Below are 20,826 nucleotides of genomic sequence, written 5' to 3' on the forward strand. Positions count from 1 at the left end.
TTTGGAGACTAATAATTCTTTAATTAGCTCGTAGTCACATTGGGGCATGCTGTGAGTGTTTATCTTTTCATATTGTCTGAAAAACATGAATATTCAGAGACTAAAATGGATTGTTTGGATAAAGTCTTTGAAAGGATATTAAGCCAAAGGCTAGGATTTATTGCATTTGCTGTTCTTTTGGGACTTTTTTTTTCTGTTGTTGACAGGGACCTGCTTTTCCCGTTAATGTCCATTTGGTAGCTGGGAGGAATAAAGAAACCTTGGGATCCCCCCCTTCCCCCGTTGAGAGAGCAATGAATAAACATGCTGCAGAAGCAAACAGGAATAACAGCCCAACGAATTAGCATGTGGAAGGCCTCTGTGTTTGATGCCCATCTGCAAAGTAAAGAACAAACAGGAGATATATGTGGATGCATGCATCTCTGTTTGCAGTGGCAATCTCTTTCAGATGGCAAACACTTACAACGAGTGCCAACGTTTTTGCACATCTTGAAAATATTTGTGTAAAAATGGAAAGAGAAATGATTGCCCATCTGCACTGTGCAGTGGGAAATGGTGATGCGGGCAGAATGCACAACATGTGGGAAGCACAGGAGCCAGGTGAGCGAGCTGAAGAAGCAAGATTTCCTTCTTCAGGCCTTGAGAGACTCACTGAGTGATGTGGTGACAGCACGCTCAGATGCGCATCATTCTGCTTTTCCTTTGGAACCATCCTGGGCTGAGAAGCAGTGAATTCACTAAGAGGGCTTGGATGGCTCAACCTTCTAATGGGCTTTGGTGAATACTGTGGGCTCTGTTCTATTTATTCTTCCTAAAGTGTAGGTGTTAAGAAATATGAGGCTAGTAAGTGGGTGACACAGCATCTGCAAGCATCACCTCAGCAATTCCGGTTAGCAGGCAGCCTTGGAGTGGGATTGTAAAAACTGCATTATTTGTAACCTTTGCAGCAGCAGCATTTTTAAAAACAACTGTAACCAACAGCTTTCTTTAGACATGAAGAGAATAACTAAAGAGAACATCTGTTTTCCCTTTAGATGTGGAACTGCAATAGCAAGCCATGCATAAATTTTATTAAGGCTTGCTAATTTCCTCCGAGTTTGGGGAGCTACGTGTTACCCATGGAGATGTTTGGCTCTGCATCACCAGATGAAAAGTGATTTTAAAAACAATGCAGAAAGAAATGTGTATAACTTGGCAGCAAACACGTTGTGCTCTTTTCTCAGGAAGCTCCACTTCAGTTGGCTTTGCATTCATACTTTTTGAGATTTTTTTGCCTTTTTCTACCTCCTAATATCACCTTGTTTTCCAGCAATTCCACAACAGACATCTAAACGAAACGAGCACCTGAGCTGGATATAATACATACTGCTGGGTCTTCTGTACTCAAAATCAGAGGTCCGAACACTTTCAGAACTGAAGACTTGGGTCTGTGTTGTTTCCTAAGTGCCAGACTTCTGAGTACCCCGCTCAGCTGGAACCCTGCTCTGCTCCCACAGGCCATTATGTGCCCTGTGAGGAAACACCTTCAAACAGAACCTCACTTTCTGTTCTTCCTGAACTCACAGAATCCAGATTATGCTCCATCCCTATGTGGATACAGACAACCTCACACTGAGAACTCAGAGCCTGTGGACGCTTAGTAGGACATGACTGGAATTACACAGATTATGCCTTCTTGCATGAAATAAGTAGAAAAGTCACAGCATGGGTTAAAAATACGCTTGTCTTCTCTCAATAATTAATTGTTCAGGGATTAACATGAGGTTTTGTGTTTTGAAAGTAAACTAATCCACTCGTTGGCTGGTGTGTAATGAAGGAGAACAGGCTACTGTCAAGCAGGCTGAAAACAGTGAAAATTAACTACAAGTGCCACGACTCACATATTTTATGTATATGAGTAATGTATTCCCTGTGGGACAGAAGATGAAAATATCACACAGAAAAGAAAAACACAGTGGCTACAAATTTAATAAAACAAGCAATCATACTTAGCCTCAAAGCATAATTTGGCATTTTTACTGCCTGATGGTATCGAGGTTGGGCCAGTGCAAGAGAACTCATGCTTGTGAACTCACAAGAAGCACGACTTCACTTTTTACAGCCTGAGTGCAGAGCTAGCAAAAGGAAATGAAAATGCAACTACAACCCAGAAAACACTGAATTAAAATGATTATAATTGGAAAGCACTGTTTGGTCACCCATTCTTCATCCAGCAATACCATGACAAGGCTGTTCGTGGGAGTCTCATTCTTTGTCTTGCCCTGTTTTCAATGTCTTGGTGATGATGCTCAGAAGCTCAAAGAGTTTGTGCAAATCTGGGTCAAAAACATGGATGCATGGCCCAAACCACTGAATATTAAAACAGTGTTAAAAGGGACAAGGCAAACACTGAGATACAAATTCCCCATTAGGTGTATTTTTTTTTCTTAAGAGATCGCAGAAACACAGAATCAAGGAAGTTAGAAGGGACTTCTGGGGATCCCTCAGTCCCTACTAAGGCAGTTTACCTACAGCAGGTTACACAGGAAAGCATTCAGGTATGTTTTGAATATCTTCAGGGAAGCATACTTAATTTTCATTGACTTCATGGGAGTAAAGAATGCACACACTTTATCAGAGAACTGGGACTGCTGAAAAAGAGCAAATTACAATGGAGATCATAAAGAGTTGCAGAAAACATCCAGACAAGGTATCAGTACCTGCAGTAAAAGAAATCATATATTAGTCCTGAAAGGTTTCCACGTACTTAATGAGGTTGCTAGAAAATAGTTGATTTATTTAAAGTATTTTTGTTTCATTCCTCAACAGATCATCACTTATTTTCTCCCTCTCTACTTTTTTATTCCAGTGTGGGGAATGTGCGGAGAAGTGGTCATTGAAAAAGCCACATAAAACTTCTGAGGACACAGTGAGAACGTGGCTCTTTTAACATTACAAATCTACCAGCTTAGGTAAGGGCTTGAAGTGCATATAAACTCCCACACTTCCTCAGATACGCAGAGTCACGATCTCAACAGAATCTGCAGAAGCAAAAGGATCATAAATCTATTTCAGATCTACAGGTGTTGCTATCTGAATGCACAATGAGCAATTCAAGGGCCCCAGCATCTTTTAACAAGCCAGGCTGAGCTGGGAGTACTGCCCTGTGGTAACAACAGTTCAATATTTTGACTCCAGCTGCTCATCCAGCACGGTGGTCAGAAAGGTGGGTGACTTATCAGCTCAGGTGTTTCCATTAGTGCATGCTTTATCTTGCTGTTAGCCTTAAGATTACTGGTTTCTTGTGTAAACCCCAAAGTTTGAATTGCTTTAGAGCTAGCTCTGGTATTGTGCACGATGCTCTTCTGCTAGCTGGTAGGCATATCCTTACTATTGTTTTATTTGCTTCCCACTTTCACTGAGCAAAATATTTCTCCTGGCAATGATGGTGTCTGATAGCGTTCAGGAAGACAACTGCCATGTCTCAGGTATGGGCAAACATTCTGTTTCGCAATACTTGTAGGGTCTGTTAGGTGCATTCTCAGTTGAAATGGTGGCAATACCTCCTTCACACCGTATCTCCTCCACTGATGTTGATAATACACATTCAGAGGACAGAATGTAGTTTTTAAGGTATAAATCACAGCAGACTGGGTAAAGAGTCAGTCATCATGCAGGGAACTTGGGAGAAATTTGGGGTTGGTCAAGCTTCAAGACACTGAACAGATAGCTCTGCATGCTTTCAAGGCCTTCATCCATATAACCTGTTTGCACGTAGAAGCAAGTGGCATTTGAAATTGAGAGAAAGGTCCAAGGTCAGGCACCTCAGCCCTCCTCATCCACTGAGCTTGGTGCTGATGTTCATCAGGCCATGGCCTCCTCTGAGCTGTCTGCAAAGATCACAAAAGAAAAGAATGGGATGTACCTACTGGAGTTCAATGCTGAGGCTTCTTCCATAACTTTTGTACATTTGCACAAGCTGCCCAAATGTCACGGCTGTCTGCAATAAGGTCTTTATGTACAAGCAGTCACTAGCTTCTCCAGTTCCCATAAAACTTTTCAGCTTTGATCTTCTACTGTTTGTTTTCAAGGCCAGGGGCACAGAAGTTCATGCTCCAGCCCTTTCCCAAGAGCTCCCCGTTTTTCTGCTCATTTTGCTTTGCAACCAACAGGGGAAATGGAAATCACGTTGCCCCCATTGCCTCTTTCTAGCCTCTGCTCCTCTATTTATTTCCATCTTTCAGTCTGCTTTTTCCTCTCCTAACATCTAGTGGAGTCAAAGCAGAAAGAGAAGGGGAATGAAAGGAGGAAACAGGGATGGGGGAAAGGAAAATAGAGTTGAAATAAGAAAAATATATACCTGTAAAACTGAGAAGGTAAGAGAAGGAATAGAAAAATGAAACATCACTATTATTTTATTCTGTTTTGTACCAATATCAATTATTTTCAATATAAGCCCAAAGATGGGAGATGAACCAGGAATCTTGAAACACGGAACTTGGCATATAATGGAGAAACAGAGAAGCTGAGCACAAACTTCTCTTCCAAGCTCTTATATGGGTGCTTACACCTGCTGCTTAGGCTCATAACAAAACAACTGCAGAAACTCAGCAGGGCGCACCATAGCATTTGTGAGGTTCGTCCCAGCCACTCAGCAGTGCTGCTGCAGCTCTGCAGTAGTAAACAGAATTATTTTGTCCTGGTAGCAACAACAGTGCTCCAGGGGAAAGAGGGAGGGGGGGCCCCTCTGACAATTAGATGTGAGCTATTGATGGCAGCTTTCACGGATGAGTGCACAGAGCTAAGGATGTATGGTAACTGATTTTTCTGATGAATTTATTGTATACTATAATTTCAGTCCCACTTACAGACAAAGCAGATCTACCATGGGAGCTGGGCTTCAGAGTTGTTTGAATTCTCTTTCAAAACCCTTTAGAACCTCAGAAGTCTGAAGAGGACCTCAAGCAGGGCGCAGACAAAGCTGGTGGGGCAGAGTAAGGAAGCTAATCAGAAACACCAATCTGAGAGCTTCACAGTCACAGAAGGCCTGATTTGCAGGCAGTTTAGCATCTGCAGATTCCAGCGGGAGTCCTGAGTGCTCAGCTGTTCCCAAATCAGGCCTATAGACAGGGGAGATCTGGGGGTTGATCTGCTCGCATCCTCCTGGCCTGACTGCTTTCCTGTAGGGCAATGCCGACATCCAGCGGGTAGACTCGTGAATTACAGCAGTATTTTTACACGGCGTGAGCTGTTGCTGAGTCTCAACGCGGAATCCTGGCAAAGAGCCTTCTGATAGAAGTTCCTGTGCTGTGATGTCCTGTGCTGTCCTGAGCTCACGACTGAGAGCCCTGTGCTGTTCTTCCGACTCCTGCATTAACGTAAAGGAGATTTTAAGTCCTGTCTCTTAGTAAGAAGAAAAGGATTTGCTCTTTGTGGAAACGCTTGCAGCTCTGTAGCGACAGTCACTCTGACACTCACTTCCCAGAAGGGTTTTCTTTGCTTTGTTTGGTTCTAAACCTGTGATTTCCTGATCTTTTGCGGTATAATAATGCTTCTGAACAGCCCTAACATTCTATGAAGTCCCACTGCTCTGGTATTTTCCCTCAGTGCTGTATGACGACCACAGGCCCAGCACACTTCACTCCAGCACATGGTGAAGGCCTGGCAGGGCAGGACAGCTTCAGCTGGATCGGGAGTTTATGATATAAATTATTTGAAGCAGATTCAAAAGCATAAAATCAGTGAGAGCCACAAGGTCCAGTAGAAACGAGGACATGTGCTGGGCTTCTGTCACTGCCTGCTAACCACAGGCCAGCCGCTCACAAACGTGTTGTCTTTTTTCCTCCAATACCTGATCAGATAACAGGGGATTTTCGTTCACACGTGTACTTTGGCACTTTAATCCCTGCGAGTGACGCAATCTGACGTCACACCTCGACGTCACACCTCGCGGCTGTGGCCACGCCCCCTTGCTGCTCGCACAGCAGCGCAGGCCCCGCCCCCAGAAATCACACCGCTCCCGGTGCCCGCCCTCCTACCTCTGATTGGTTGGCCCTCAGCTCGCTCCGCCTTCCATCGGCCAGCTCCGCCCCTCCCCTCCCTGTTCCTCCCGGCGCTGCCCTCCCTGCTTTGCCCTGAGCCCCGTCGCTCATTTAACCCCGCCCTTCATGGCGGCTTGTCCAATCGAAAGCGCGGAGTTTTGAGCGACACTACCGCTACCCAATCAGACGCGGCTCCAGCGGGGGGTGGGGCCGAGCTGGCACCTCCTTCCGCAAGGCGGCGGCGGCGGCGCTCCCTGACTGTAGGGGCCGGGGGCTCCGCCGCGCCCCCGCCCCGTCGCGCCTCACCGGGACCGGAGGCGGTTGCCGCCGACCGAACCCGGACCCAGGCGCTCGTGGGCACTCTCCCTCCGCTCCCCGGCCTTGCGGCGCTTCCTTCAGCCCGGAGCCGGGCGGCGGAGCCCCCTCCCCGGGCAGGGCCTGCGGGCCGCGCCCCGCCGCCACCCCTCCCCCCGGCCGGCCGCACCCCGCCGCCTCCGAGCCGAGGGGAATGGGCGGTCCCGGCCCTTAGCCCCCGGCCGCTCCTCCTCCTGCCGGGTCCCGGCGTCTCGGCGGCCTCCGCCCGATGCTGGCGGAGCCGCCCGGGGTCTCGGCGGCTTCGTGAGCGCTCCCGTCGCGCGGCCGCCATGTCCGGCGTGGTGCGAACCCTGAGCCGCTGCCTGCTGCCGGCCGAGGCCACGGGCCGAGAACAGCCGAGACGGGAGGGCAAGGAGCGGAGCCGCGATGCGGAGCGGGAGGCGAGGCGGAGAAGCCGGGAGATCGACGCGATGCTGGCCCGGGAACGGAGGGCCGTGAGGCGCCTGGTTAAAATCCTGCTGCTGGGAGCCGGGGAGAGCGGCAAGTCCACTTTCCTCAAACAGATGCGGATCATCCACGGCAGAGAGTTCGACCAGAAGGCGCTGTTGGAGTTCCGGGCCACCATCTACGAGAACATCCTCAAGGTGAGAGGCGGGAGGGGCACCGCAGGCTCACCCCGCTGTGACAGCCGGGCTCTGGGCGGCCGGCGGGGTTGGCGGTGCGTGCAGGTGCGTGCGGGGCGGAGGCCTTTGTGTGCCCGCTTGGCACTGCGGAAAACCTCGACGGAAAAGAAAAAAAGCCAACAAAAAAGGCTCAAGGAAAGTTCCCTGCGAAGGGGATTGAGGAAAGCTTGGTGGAAACGTGGAGAACGGGAATAGGTGTGGTCTGTGCTCTGGGAACAAACATTATGAGAGCATCCCCTGAGTCCAAGCTGGAGGAATTTTATCGTGCAGAGATGTGAGGTTTCTGTGCTGTGAGCCTCGGTTAGATGAGAAAGGGGTCCCTGGGTGTGTTGTGACTGCAAATAGCTGCGGTGTGGTTCGTTGTTAGGACTGGGGGTGCAGGTGGTTGGAGTTGGGCAGCATGAGGTGCCAGCCAGCACGGCTCTCTAACTTTGTTCTGGGATCTTTCTGAGTAAGTTTTGTTTGGTGCTTGGGCAGGTTCCGCTCTGGCAGGTTCCCTTAGTGGCTGGAGAATACCAAGGCTGCAAGTAGAGCCTACAAGTAGAGCCCTTGTTCTGCAATTAGGGGAAAACAACATTGACTAATTTCTGGGAACAGGCTTTGGTGCCCTGTGCAGGTAGAAGTTCTCATATTTTAGAAAAGTGTGAAAGATTCATAAAACAGCTCGCTCAGTAATGAGTCTCACTTCATCTTCATAAGTTCTCCAAAAGAACGGCTGCTTTCCTCTCTGTAGCTTTTCTGTAAGACCAACTCCATTCTTATGCAGACGTGGATTTGTGAAGCTCTGTCATATCTCACAGAAAACTTAAGTAAAGGGAGCTGTGTAAATGAAGGATAAAACAGTTACTTTTGAAATTTCAGATATGTTTTGAATGGTAGATACATACGTACCTAACTGCACACACACACAGTGATTCTTGCTTTTAGAATCTCACTGTTCCATCAAGAACTTTTCCTTCTGTTGTTGAACAGGAAAACTATTGACTGATTCTCTTTTCCTTTACCTTTTTAGTCGGTTTCTGGAAGCACGCTGTGTGTTACGTGAGCATGCACACATATTACAGGACGTTTGGTGTTTTAGCTCTTTTTTTTTTTTCATTGAAGTTAGCTGAGCAAAAAAAATTGGTACAAGTTATTAGCTCCACACCTAGAAATAAGGAGCCTCATCCTACAGGGCGTCGTGCTTGTTTTGGTGCTGTCAGGAAGAGACTTGTGAAAACAGAAGAACCTTAATGAGATTCTTCAAGTTGTTATGAGCAATAGTAATTTGAGCAAAATGTTACAATATTTTATATATACAGAATATAGAGAGTGTTCTACAGTAGTGTTCAGTGTGCTTAGACGCATTCCCATCTTTTAGTAGAGGAAGCTGCATTACACATTTGAGACACTTGTCTGCCGGATGGCTTTGGGCACATTTACAGAACTTGGAGTAGAATCCCGATCCTCAAGGTAGCAGTTTTGGTTTTCTGATTCCAAGACCAGTACTTACAATGTTTGATGGAATGATGTCAGCTGATTGTGCTTTTCAGCCTCCTATTAATCAAAGAAAAGCTTAGAAGTATTTTTAAAGGGAGGTAATATGCTTTAATGGAACACCTTTTGGGCCTTGCAGATCATGGTTTGGGGGTGTTAGGTTGGGCTAACCTTGTAGCTATGCGTACAGCAGCTGTTTAACTCTTCCTTTTTTAGTTTCTACGGACGGCAGAGGTGGCTTTTGAGTAGGAACACAGTTTATTCTTCACCTGTGCTTTTGGGGAATAGCTTGGGAACAGGCATTATGGTAAGAGCATGTGGGAGGGAGAAGAGCAACCAGCGGAAACGGTTTTCTGATGAGGAGGTCTGAGGCTGGAGAAGGTAGTGAATGTTCTGTTTCTCTTTTGCTAAACAAAAAGAGATGTGATAACACAGTGAAACAAGGCCATAATCTTCAGGAAAAGCCATATACCAAGGTGGGTATGTTGCAGGGCTTTTGAATCAGGCATTTTGACAGAGAAGTTTAGCTTAAGGCAACTGTATAAAACTTCCTTATATTGTTGTTATTTTTTTTTTCCAGTGAAAAAGCTTAAATAGTTCCCAATGAATTAATTTTGCTGCTTTGACAATGTAAATTGTCAAGTGAATCTGATCGCTGTTCTTTCTGTAATGGTGTTTAGACTAGGAGTTATTTCCCGTTTCAGGAAGTTCAGCCTAGAATGCTCATCCATTAACACTAAATGGAGCGGAGATCGCTGCGCATCCAACTTAAAAGGGAAGATGAATTCTCATAATACAATATGTGGACATCATGAAATGAAAACGGTCGTGTAGAATAGCATACAAATCTGTTTGACGTTGTGGAGTACAGCTGCAGCAGCCATAGCCCTTTTTGCATTCAGTTCTCAGCATTGTCTCATAATGGTTCTGTTAAGCTTTTGCAGCACTGAGATCTGAGTTGGAAATGCAGTGTAAATCTCTGGGATTAAATGGTCAATTTTCGTTTTCCAACCGTGACTGAACTTCGCTCTGAAGGAAGGAGGATTACTGATCTCTCAGCAGCACTTGGTATTTCTGAAGTGCTTTTTGCAGGGCATTATGCAGCCTGCACAGCTTCTGGAAACCAAAGGAACTGGTTTGGAGAACAGAACCTGAAACCTCCCCGAAAATAATGGTGTGAAGCATGAACTGACGTTAGTGTCAGCTGCTTCTATGTGCCGAGTTGTTAGCTTCTTGCTTTTTTCTGATATGTCTCTGATGTTGAGTTCTTTCCTTACCCTGTGCTCCCTGTTTCTCATCCCCCTCATCGGGAAACCCTAGTTAGAAACAAAATGCTAAAACTAAGTAAATCTGTGATACAGCATTTACTTTTCCATTTAGTACAGGTGATAGTTCAGGGCCTCGCTAGCTTTTTCTGGCATTTGTGGGCTGGTCTTCAAATACATTAGTTTTGCTTTGGTTTAAGGTAAATAGTCATCGGTTAACTAGGGTTTTGCTTGTTAATCGAGGCTAAGTTTCAAAGTAACTTTTTGAAGCTTTTTGATGATGGGAGTGAAAAGCAGCAGTGTTAATGCTGAGCTGTGAGTACACAGCCTGCACAGCTGAGCACACCCACTGGCAGAGGAAGGTTGGGCAGGGGAAGGTAGTGTGGGGCTGTGCTGCAGCATGGGCTGAGGCAGCTCCTGGTTGAACAGAGCCACTCAGAAAGCTGTTATGCACCCGAGGTTTCAAATGTAGGAAAGAAGTGGACAGTGGTGATGTAGGGGTGTTGTGGCAGTGCCTTCTAGCTGTAACTGGGGGAGCGAGCTTTCTGTACCCTTCAAAATAGCTGGGGTAGCCCTACTGCTCTGTTTGCTGCCTTTGATAACAGCTAAAGAAGTCAGGGAGTTGATGAATCGTGGCTCTGATGTTCCTTGTCTAAATGTTTTTTTGTTTCAAGTATGAAAATATCACGCTGCTTGAAAAAACCCAGCTTAGCTGCATAAGAAAATAATTAATCCACAAGCACCCGAGCAGCACTTGCAGCAGCATGTCTGGGAGATCCCAATCTGAAGGAGCAGGAGGGAAATTGGTTTATAAAAGCCTGAAGCATCGTCTGTTGAATTTTTTTTAATTTTTTTTTCCCCTGATTTTGTTGGTTTCTGTGTTGAAATTGGGAAGGGCAGCTCAAAGCTGCATACATCCATCAGAGTTTTCTTGCTGTCTGTGGCCTGGATCACAACGACTGGCCACCAGGTTGAGGAGCCCAGAGCTGCAGAGGGGACTGCTCAGGAAATGTGTGACTTCACTTGTGGGCTCTGCCTGGGGAAAACAACCCGAAGGTGGAAGTTCCCCGAGGGCAGACATAGGGTGCTTCTGAGCGTCACTGCAGGGGGTGCAGGCAAACCTGAGAGCGTATTCCTCCACAGCTTGAGGCTGAGGGGCAGGAAGCTGGCCAAACGAGCAGCCCAAATGGAGCTCATTTTAAGAGGTGGTTCGGGCTTCTGCAGCTGGTACTAAAACCTGCACTGTTGCTGCTTCATTGTTTCAGGTGTGAGTGGCCTTACTGTTACCAAGTTACCATATGGAAACCTTTTTTATTCTTGCAATTTTTTAGTTCCAGTCAAGCACAGGCTCTGAGCAGTGGAAAAAGTATTGCATTTATACCGCTAATGCATTTCTCCTACCAGCCTGCAACTGCAGGGCAGCTCTCTTTCCTCTGTGTGAATTCCTGTAACTCTTTAAACTGAGTGAACTCCATCTTTCCTTGGGTTTGCATGGAAATGAATTTGGTAGCCCGTTAGGAGGGGATGCTCATGGCACAGCTTGGTGCTTTGAGGTGGGAATCTGGCTGTACTGGAGCAGTTCATTGCAGGACACCCATCTCATCTCCACTGGGGCAGCATCTTGTGAAAGAATGCCAAGGAGAATACGTTGCAGGAACTGTGGCTAATTAGGAGCTTTTCCATTAAATTCAACATGCAAGTGCTAAAGCTCCGTGTTAGAACTGGTATTTAAATCTGATTATCTTTGCTCTAAGCATTTACTGTTCGGTGGTTATTTGAATAAGAAAAATAATATTCATAAAACTATTGATGGAAAAATAAAACCCCCAAACCTGGGAGTTGTCTCGGCCTTTTTGTTCCAGGTCCATTTGGTCAGTGAAATACTTAATTTCCACTTTGTGTGTTTGGGGTTTCTCTCATCTGAATTCCAACAGCTCTGGTGGTCTCTGCACATTTTAGGGTATCTTTTAATTGGGCTCAGAGAAAGCAATCTGTCTTCATCATGGTGGGCAGTGGAGAGGAGCAGTGGTCAATAGTAAGGATAAATATTCATTATTGCTCCAAAATAGAGCTTACAATGCTCTTGTGATGTAGTCATTAGTCTTGCAGAACATGGGTTGTCCCTGGAGACTGCAGACACATACTTTGATGTTTTCCAGACAAAACTTCAGTTGCTTGAGTGACTAAATTTGGGAGCTTGTGTTATATTCAGTTGTTTCAGTATACGTATATTTATGTAATTCACTTGGAAACAGTATTGGCAAAGAAAATTCTGCTACTATCAATGTTGACAAGACAACTTTAAAGCAAAGGCAAACTAGCATATGTTACTTTAAGAAGCTCAATAAAAATTACAGACAGAGGAAAATGTAGGATTCATTGGCTGTAGAGTTCTCGTGTGAGTTTCCTTCACTTACATGGCTTTCCCTCTTGGGGAGGCAAGCACAGCTTGTCTTGAAGGTGAGGATCCTCCCTGCTTGGTGCTGCAGCAGTTGTGGTCTTGCAGAATCCTGTGAGGATGCTTCTGGAACCCAGATGTGTCTTCAGCCCTGCTGACAGTATGAACTAGAGGCTGTTGTGATAGTCTCAGGAAGAGGAGAAACCTGGTGGGGTCATTCTGGAAGCACTGGCCTTGGAACTTATTTTAAGGTCCTGTGCGAGCTGTCACCTCAGGTGACGTCTCATTGCTTTGTGCCTGGTTGCAAGCCAGGCATACATGAAGGATACTGTTTCTTGTGCATTTAGCATCATTTTGCTGCATTTGGTCAAAGATAAGGGCTCTTCTCAGAATTGCCACCTAAGCAGACATTGCTGCTCCTAGTTCAGAGATTCAGTGGCTGATCCAAATGTTCCTTAATGTTCATGGTGTTTATTTGTGGGCTCAAAGTAATGACAAAGCCTTCAGACAGCAGAGGGTGGAACCACAGCACCAGGAAGGATGCCCCTTCTGGTGGTGCTTGGCTGTTAGATGAACTGCTCTGTAGCACGAAGCTCCCTCCTTAGTGGCATTGGGTTCCTTTCTGCTGTTTGAAGATGAACTTCCAAGGGCATAGATCAAATCAAAACATCATTAATGCCTTTATGAGACCACGCTGTGCAAATCTGACAGTCTTGCAATTAGCTTTGTTTGGTAATAGATCTCCTTCAGCCCAGTGTTCTAGTTGGCAATAAAAAAAGTGCATGTGAATATATCTCCAAACCCTGACAACTTTATTTTTAAAACATGCATTTGAAAATGTCTTCTTTTAGAACCTAAAGAGCTGTTTTCTAAAAATACACATAGGTTACATTTTATCATCTTTATTTGCCAGTGAGCAGTGCTGCTGAAAAAGCCAGCTCCATCTCTGCCATGCAGTTCTGCTCTCTCATGCTGGCACTCACAGAGCTGCTGCAGATTTTTGGAGCAGCCTTCCTGGCTCTGTGCTGCTGCCAGCTGCATCACTTTCTGCTGCTTCCACATGGGTAAGGGCACAGCAGAAATGTCAGACCAAGGTGGGAGCTCTCTCCGTAGCTCAGCTCTGTATGAGTTGCTATGAATTGTGATCCTCAAATGCTGTCAGGTCCTTGTCAGCAGCAAAGAGGAGCACGCACAGTGAGAAAGATGTTTTGATCTCCTGTTGCCTGCAGTGTTAATGGTGGTGCAAAGCCATAGGGAAGGGCAGTGTTACCTATTAGCTCTGATTTGGAGCCTCATAATTAAGCAGTGACCTGCATTTCGCTTACAACAATCATTTCTGTGAGTGGTTTGGTTGTTGGACATCGAGGGCTTTGGTGTGAGGTTGAGCAGTGTATTGATAGTAACAGCTTTCAGCATCTGCTGCAATATTGTGTGTGTTGTGTAGTTCATAAAATGATTGCAAAAAAAAAAATCGGTGTAAAAGATTTCTCTATTTGTATACCAGCTCTATTTTGCAAGTTGTCTCTAGACCTTTGGCTATAATAAATAGCCAACATTGCCTGGCTGTAGGCTTGGGTGCAGGTGAATCTGGTCCTCCCTTATGAACACATCTTCCCCAGACCTGTTGCGTGCACTGCCTGTTTGGTGCTCAGCCATGCTGCCTTCACCCAGCTGTGAGTTGGACCATCTGGTAAAAGGTGTGGGATTTCTAGGAGAGATAAGCCTTCAAGTACTGGAACAGGTGAATAATTTAAGAAACGAGTGTTGTGTTTTAAGTGGTGATAAATACTGATGTAAGATATTCCTAAGTCAAGCTGCTTCTTACATACTGCAGCTGTTCGTGTATTGCCAAGTACCATTGGTTTCAAGTGAAATTAGCTGGTGATAGCCTTTCTTATAATCCCACAAAGTAACTCAGAGAAGGAGGAAAAATATATTTCAGTCCTACTTGTAAGCATTTGTGGAAATGCTCAGAAGGCCTTTGTGCTGCTGATGGGCAGCAAACATTGTGCTCAGTGCCTTGACAGCTGTGCTCCATCAGGCCAGTGCTTTGGAGTTCTGTCTCTGACACAAACAATCGGGTACAAGAACAGGGCAATGTGATGCTGTGGGCTTCTCTACCAGCCTTTGGTTTTGGAAACTTCTTGAGCCAGGAGTTGCATCTGGAATGTAATCGAATAGTCCTCTTGGGGCCTTCCTCTGTGAAATTATCTTGGTTGGTCTGTGAGTCCATTTATACTTCTGGCCAGCATCCTCTGTAACTGAGTTAGGCTCATTATGGGGTGTGTAGGAGAAATCCCTCCTTGTAGTTGAACTCAGCTGTGTTGCTGTACACAAGTAGTTGTGCAGTGAAGGGATAAAAACAAATAATCTATTTCTTTTCTGTAAATAGTTTTTACTCTCTACAGATTTCTGGTATGTCATGCCTTAGTTCTGTCAAAGCTGTAGATTTTGATCTGTTTAGTATCTCATTCTGTGTAAGATACTTTGTGAGATAGATCACATCACAATTCCCCTGCACCTTTTTGATTCTGACTTATTTCCATTCATGTTACGTGCATTGTACAGTGACTTGGATGTGTTTAAAAATTGCTAGGAAAGGAATTGGACAGAGAACCTTCTTGTTTTTCCTCTCTAACATTCTTGTATGCTGCTGTTTTGCCTCCTTCTAGTGTTTGACAGCATCCTTATCTGTGGAGTTGAGTTCTTTCCACCTGTGCTTGTTCCACGTCTGCTCTGCAGCACGGAGCCTTTAGCTCAGCCGAGCTGTTCAGAAGTTCATATCAAAAGCTTTTGCCACATTTTTCTGTATTCCAGTTTTGAAAACAGTACAGCAGTTGACAATATTTAGCCCTCTGAATGAAAGAGAGAATTGGTGGTTTCCTTAGTAGTAGAAAATCAGTAAAAATGTCACAGTGTTGGGAAGGCTTAGTGTGAAATGGGTGCTGCACTGGAAACAGAATGAGGGAACCTTTCCTGTGCCAGCTTGCACCCCAGATTTTTGAGGTAAGGATTACTTTGTTTTGGAGATTTGTTTCTCCTCATCTTTCTGACATCTGCCCATAGCATTTATAGTTTGGGGAAGATGCTGCAATATTAGATTTAATTTAACCTTCCTGGGGAATCTTGTTGAGTCATAAATATATTTAACCACTAAGAGATGGGGGGAGGAAGCATTGGCTATGCTGCTTTTGTCAGGCTTCTACCTGTGAGACATTTTAGCTGTAGTTTTAAAAGCTGGTGTGTTGTAAGCATCCTGACTAGAGAAATACTGTTCCTGTGGTTATCCACAGGCCACCATTTCTGCTAACCCATGTTCCATTTCTGATCTTCATCCCATGTTTAAAATTGACCTGCTGTGTGCTTCTGCACGTCTGTGTTCTGCTGATGCCCCTGTCTGACTGCCAGCTCACCCCAGGCCAGGCTGTGCACGTGGTTTGGTGGCAGCCCTTCCTCCCTCTAGCAGGCACAGGAAGGCAGTGTATGCTCCCCACAGGTAACCTTGAGGTAGATAACATGCACAGGAGCAGGGAGTTCTGTTCCTTCTCTTGCCCGATGGACATTCAGACCTGCTTTGCCAAGAAGCTGCAGCCAGCAGATAAGTAACTATTCTGGGACCGGAGCAGTCTCTACACCCGTGATTAAAATTCTCTTCTGTGTTTTTTTCCAAACAAATGGTGGAACTTTCCTTAACAACAGTCTCTGGAGATCCTGCACGTCTCCGGTGGGAGCAGTAAAAGGCAAAGCAACAGTATAGGGAAGGGCATCAAGTCTGAAGTCCAAATACCACTACATCTTAGCAGCAACTGAGAGTTCTTGCCATCGTTTGCTTGAGATGCCTGTAGAGAACAGCAGTGGCTGTGAGCTGGTGAGGGTTAAATCCATCAGAAGGCTGAGGATGGAAAAGCTGGGGCTGAGCCGAGGATGGCTGCAGGGAACTGGAGCTGGTGAGAGGTCAGAGCTGAGCCCTGTGCGCTGGCAGAGCCCAGTTAACCATTTGTGTCCATAGTACAACTTCTCCCTACACAGAAATGAACGTGGTGTTCAGGTATCTAGAAATAGCAGTTCTCTTATCTATCCTGGTTACAACAGTGTTTCTGGAAGGAATGAATTGTGAAATGTTCAGCTGGGGCTGAAGGGAACCGGTGCTGACTTCGAGCTGTACACAGGTGACTGCTGTACAGCTTGCAGAAAAATCTATAATGTCAAGAGATGTGATGTGGGCATCTCCAGTTCATAGAATCTTGGATGTGTTGCTTTTTTCCTTCAGGCTTGCGCTTATTGATGCCATTCAAATAAAGCAAATGAAAGGACTTCTGCTAATAAAGCAGTGCATTCTGTAACTGGGAATGGGAGTGGGCTTTGGGGCTGTGCAGCAGAGTCACTGGACATCTGGGACTTACTCTAGAAGTTCATAAGTGTATTCAGTTTTCTTGGTACTGTCAAGATCTGTTCTCTACTTCATAAAAAGAAAGTAAGAAACGCTGGAGAATGAAGTATTTACATTTTTGGGTGGCTGCACTTCAGGAGCACTCCTTGTATGATGACAGCTGAGATGCTTTGTTTTGGGGTCCTGTTCTGTGACACTCAGACTGAGTTGCTCTGCATTTCCCTCCCCAGTCCCCAGCTTCCACTGGAGAAGTTACTGCTCCTGCTTTGTGGTGTTGTTAAAGGGTGGGAGACACAAAAACTTCAAGTGTTGAGAAAGCATGCTTGCCACCTTGATAGCTTGAAGTACACAAAACAACAATCAGTCTCAGTGATGTGGAGGTTCACGTGCATAGCTTTGGAGACAACTTCAATACTGTTACTTTATATTACAGTTTATTTTCATAAAATGCTACCCCAAAAAACCAGCACAACAAATGGTTGTTTAATATAACCCACAGATTTTTGCTTGTGAATTAAATGGTGCTGAAGATGCTAAGCTGCCTTTAAGACTTATCCATTATTAAAATGATTCTTACTACTGGCAAATAAATATTGTCCATCTGAAGCTATTAGGAACAGGTGTGTTAGATTCAAGGCTGTAGTTTTAAAGTTATTTAACCTAAGTCTGTTTGAATTTTTTACATGGACAAGAAACTAAGTTAGTTCGCAGGCACTCTTTGTAATCAGTGTGTACTTCTATTTTTAATCTGTTGGTAATAGTCTTTGTTCTGCTGCTAATATTTTTTTCCATGTTAAGAAATACATTGTGGCTAGTTTGCTGATCTGAGCAAGCTTGCTCTATCTTCTTTCTGGTGGGGTGGTGCAATGAACAATGCTCATGAGTTCAGTCCCATCAGAGTAGTGTTTAAAAAAAAAAAACCCTGAAATTCAGGCAACTCCGAGTTCTTGTTCTTTTCCACTTCAATCTCTTCATCACTGACTTTATATCCAAATTATTCTTTAGGGCTGCAGGGTTCTGGTTGATGCACGGGACAAACTGGGAATCCCTTGGCAGTACACGGAGAATGAGAAGCACGGCATGTTTTTGATGGCTTTTGAAAACAAAGCTGGGATGCCCATCGAGCCTGCCACGTTCCAGCTGTACGTACCTGCGCTGTGCGCCCTGTGGAGGGACTCAGGAATCAAGGAAGCCTTCAGCCGTCGCAGCGAGTATCAGCTGGTGAGTGCAGCCCTTCTCCTGGTGGGAGGGGAAGAAACTTCCCTGCTGTATAAATATCTCCACAGTTGAAAGATGGCTTGCTACGTGCAGGGTTTAGCCACCATGTGAGCTGTTTGTAGTTACGCTGTAAATCTGAGCGCTTCAGCAGCAGGAACAAGTGGTGATTGGAGCCAAACTTGAAAAACTACATGGCAGTGAGAGGGAGTGGAAAAGTGCGCGACTGGATAAACTGGAAGAGCAAGAGGAACCAAAAAAGGCAGGAATTGGTTGAACTAAAAATATTTTAGCAGCTCAGTAGTTCTGTTCATAGTAGGTCACTGATGAAGGCACGCTTAATTTGTAACTTTCCAGTCCTGCCAGCTTGCACTGTATTGATACTGGCAAACTGTTCCTGCATGCAGATCTTTTGAAGTGAATACACCACCCATTCTGGCTGCTGCTGTTTGACTGTTTCTTTTCATCCTGACGCCTGCAAGTGAAATTTGGATAAGCAACCGAGAGATGACAGTGAGCTTGAAAAATGTGCAATCTTGCTTGCTTTCTTGTTATTAGGTTTTCATGCTCTAGCACCAGAATAACTGCACTTCTGGTGTGGAATGTGTTTCTGACAGCTGTTCATAATCCACTCCTTTTTATTCCTGTGCCCAAGATGGAGATGGCTTTTTTTTCTTTTATTTCGATTTCCTTTTCAGTGAAACGAAGTAGAGAACCGTGCAACATGGTGTCTCTGTTGCTGGTTCTTAGAGGATGACACTGGATGATTATTTTTTTTTATGATAAATGTATCTTTGTGATTTTAGAGTATCAATAACGGCTTAATCTGCAGCTAGAATTCTTTGCTTCCAGTCCACAGACTGGATTCACTTTTTCTTAAAGAAAGCTAAAGGTCAGATTCCCTATTCCTGGATATGTTATAAATGTCATTTAACTGGAGTTAGAGCCTAAAAACATGCATCTGAATAGTCTTCCTTAGGCCCTTACACAGGAACTCGATGAGACTATTGAAAAACTAGAAAAATTTGTAGTGATGAGATTCTCTTTGTTTTTTCATGCTATTGCTTCTCGTGGCTTCTCCGGTGTTCAGTAGTGTAGTTAAACTCATAATGCAGACCTTAGGTCTTCATCTGTCTCCACTATTAAGATACCTGTTTGGGTCTTGCTGTGCATCTTTGAAACCTGTTTCTTGAAGTACCTTGAAAACAGCTGAAGAATGAGTAAAATGATGAGGTGAATTCATCACAGGATGGTAGTAAAAATGTTGTTTCCTCAGGCTAAAAAACAACTTGCATGTTACTACACTGGGCGTAGAGGGGGGATGTGCTGTGGGGAGGAGGGAGTTTGGTTCATAATTCCTAGCATCTGCAGAAACAGATTAGGCCTTTGCTGTTCTGCTGTGTTCAAATGTGGAATAAAAAGCTGGTTCATGCCATGGGGGACTTGCATTTAACATGAGACAACTACTAAGAGAATCCAGTATAATGAGCAATAATTGCATCAGTTGCCTATTAATTTTTTTTCTTTTTTCTCAGCAACACTGTGATCATGCATGAGTTTCATTTTTATGGAGAAATTCAGATTGGGATCATGTGGTATATTCATCCTTATTCTGGATAGCAATAAAATTGCATCAAACTGGGGTGGGGGAAAGTCTAGCTTGTTGAATAAATAGCATTCCAAGATCAGTAGGCCTACCTCTGCATTCTCTGGCTTTGAGAGCAGGATTAAACAGGAAATACCAAAAAATAAAAATAAAAAAAGCTCTGCAAAAATGAAGCATAGAGGCATGCAAGTGATCATTTAATGCATCCTCATCTTCAACATTGCAGTGTAGTTCTATCGTATGTCTGTTTGGATGGCATTCATGTGACCTGCTTAGCGTTACTAGGGTAACTGGAGCTGCTGCAGCACCAGAGCTGTGTGCTTATCAAAGCAGAGAGAGAGAGAGTGTACTGCAGAACACTGTTGGCAGCTCAGTCCTGCTTCGTGCATCCGTGGCAGTAACATCCCGAAATTCCCAAGTGCTGTTCCTTTCCTTTGCAGGCTGCATCGCTGGATTATAAAACACCTTCATTTCTAAATTATATATAATTTATTTTTTGGTATCATGGGTTGTTTTCAAGGGTACAAATACTAGTTTTAGATTGATTGCTAAACGAACTTGAGGTTTTAATAACTTGAACCTGTTCTTGGCCTTGCTTCTAGACCCAGCAAAACACACAGCCCAAGTGTGAGGAGCTTAGAACCAGGGCAGGTTTTGTTGTTTTGGTTTTACGTTTTTTAGGCAGTTTAGAACTGCTAAACTTTTTGCAGAAAGCAGATAGTTTAGGGAGATGCCTCATTTATAATTGCATATAGCGTATATAAACCTATACCTTAATTTAGTTTAAACCCTCCCTGGAAATAGATTCATGTAAATAAATAAACGCCAGGTTTAGCAAACTCCAAGAAAATCATTATTTTCTGAACTGATTTTAGCTAAGGCTGAAGAGAACCTCTGAATCAGCAATACTTCTCTTATTTAAAGTAAGCTCTTTAATGGAATATGCTTGGTTTGAACTGTATTTATTATCCTTATCCTAGTTTTAAAATCTTCTCAAGTTTAAAGCTTTACATTACTGTGGTTTTTCAAACGTTGTCCAGAAACGTTCAGAATTGACGGCCTTGCTCAGCACTCGTGTTCTCTTCACCACAGCTTCAGAGTCAACTGAACATCACCTCGTTTTATTATTGCCAGTGCTTTGGCTCCAGCAGTTACTCCTCCAGTCAATGCTGTCCCGACTTCTAAGCCAGAGGATTTTACTGGTCTGTTTTCGGAATTTATTTCATCAACAAGTTGTGTGGCTTTGCTTAAAAATGTTTTTAAGCATTTTTAAGCATAAACCAAAGATGTTTTGGTTGGTTATCAGCAGCTGGAAATTACAGCAATACAGGTGTCTTCCGATGGGCTGTAACTGAGCGAAAGGACTGACTCAGCAGCAGGAAACTTGTTGAAAGAAAATGGCTCCGACCATAGCCATACAATCTGAAAGCTGCTGCTCTGGGACCACAGAAGCTGCCT

At 44.6% G+C, this 20,826-nt stretch overlaps 1 protein-coding gene across 1 annotated transcript in view; it reads left to right on the forward strand.

Annotated features, from left to right (window-relative positions):
* The first annotated feature begins 6,258 nt into the window (after positions 1-6,258).
* Positions 6,259-20,826, forward strand: part of GNA12 (G protein subunit alpha 12) — a 37,259-nt gene continuing 22,691 nt past the window's right edge. The window contains exons 1-2 of the mRNA XM_048961327.1: positions 6,259-6,979; positions 17,553-17,768. Of these exons, the coding sequence (XP_048817284.1) occupies positions 6,665-6,979; positions 17,553-17,768 (531 nt within the window). The 5' untranslated portion in view covers positions 6,259-6,664. The remainder of the gene's footprint in view (positions 6,980-17,552; positions 17,769-20,826) is intronic.

The sequence above is a fragment of the Lagopus muta genome, chromosome 15 (genome assembly GCF_023343835.1).
Source record: "Lagopus muta isolate bLagMut1 chromosome 15, bLagMut1 primary, whole genome shotgun sequence".
Lineage (NCBI taxonomy): Eukaryota > Metazoa > Chordata > Aves > Galliformes > Phasianidae > Lagopus > Lagopus muta.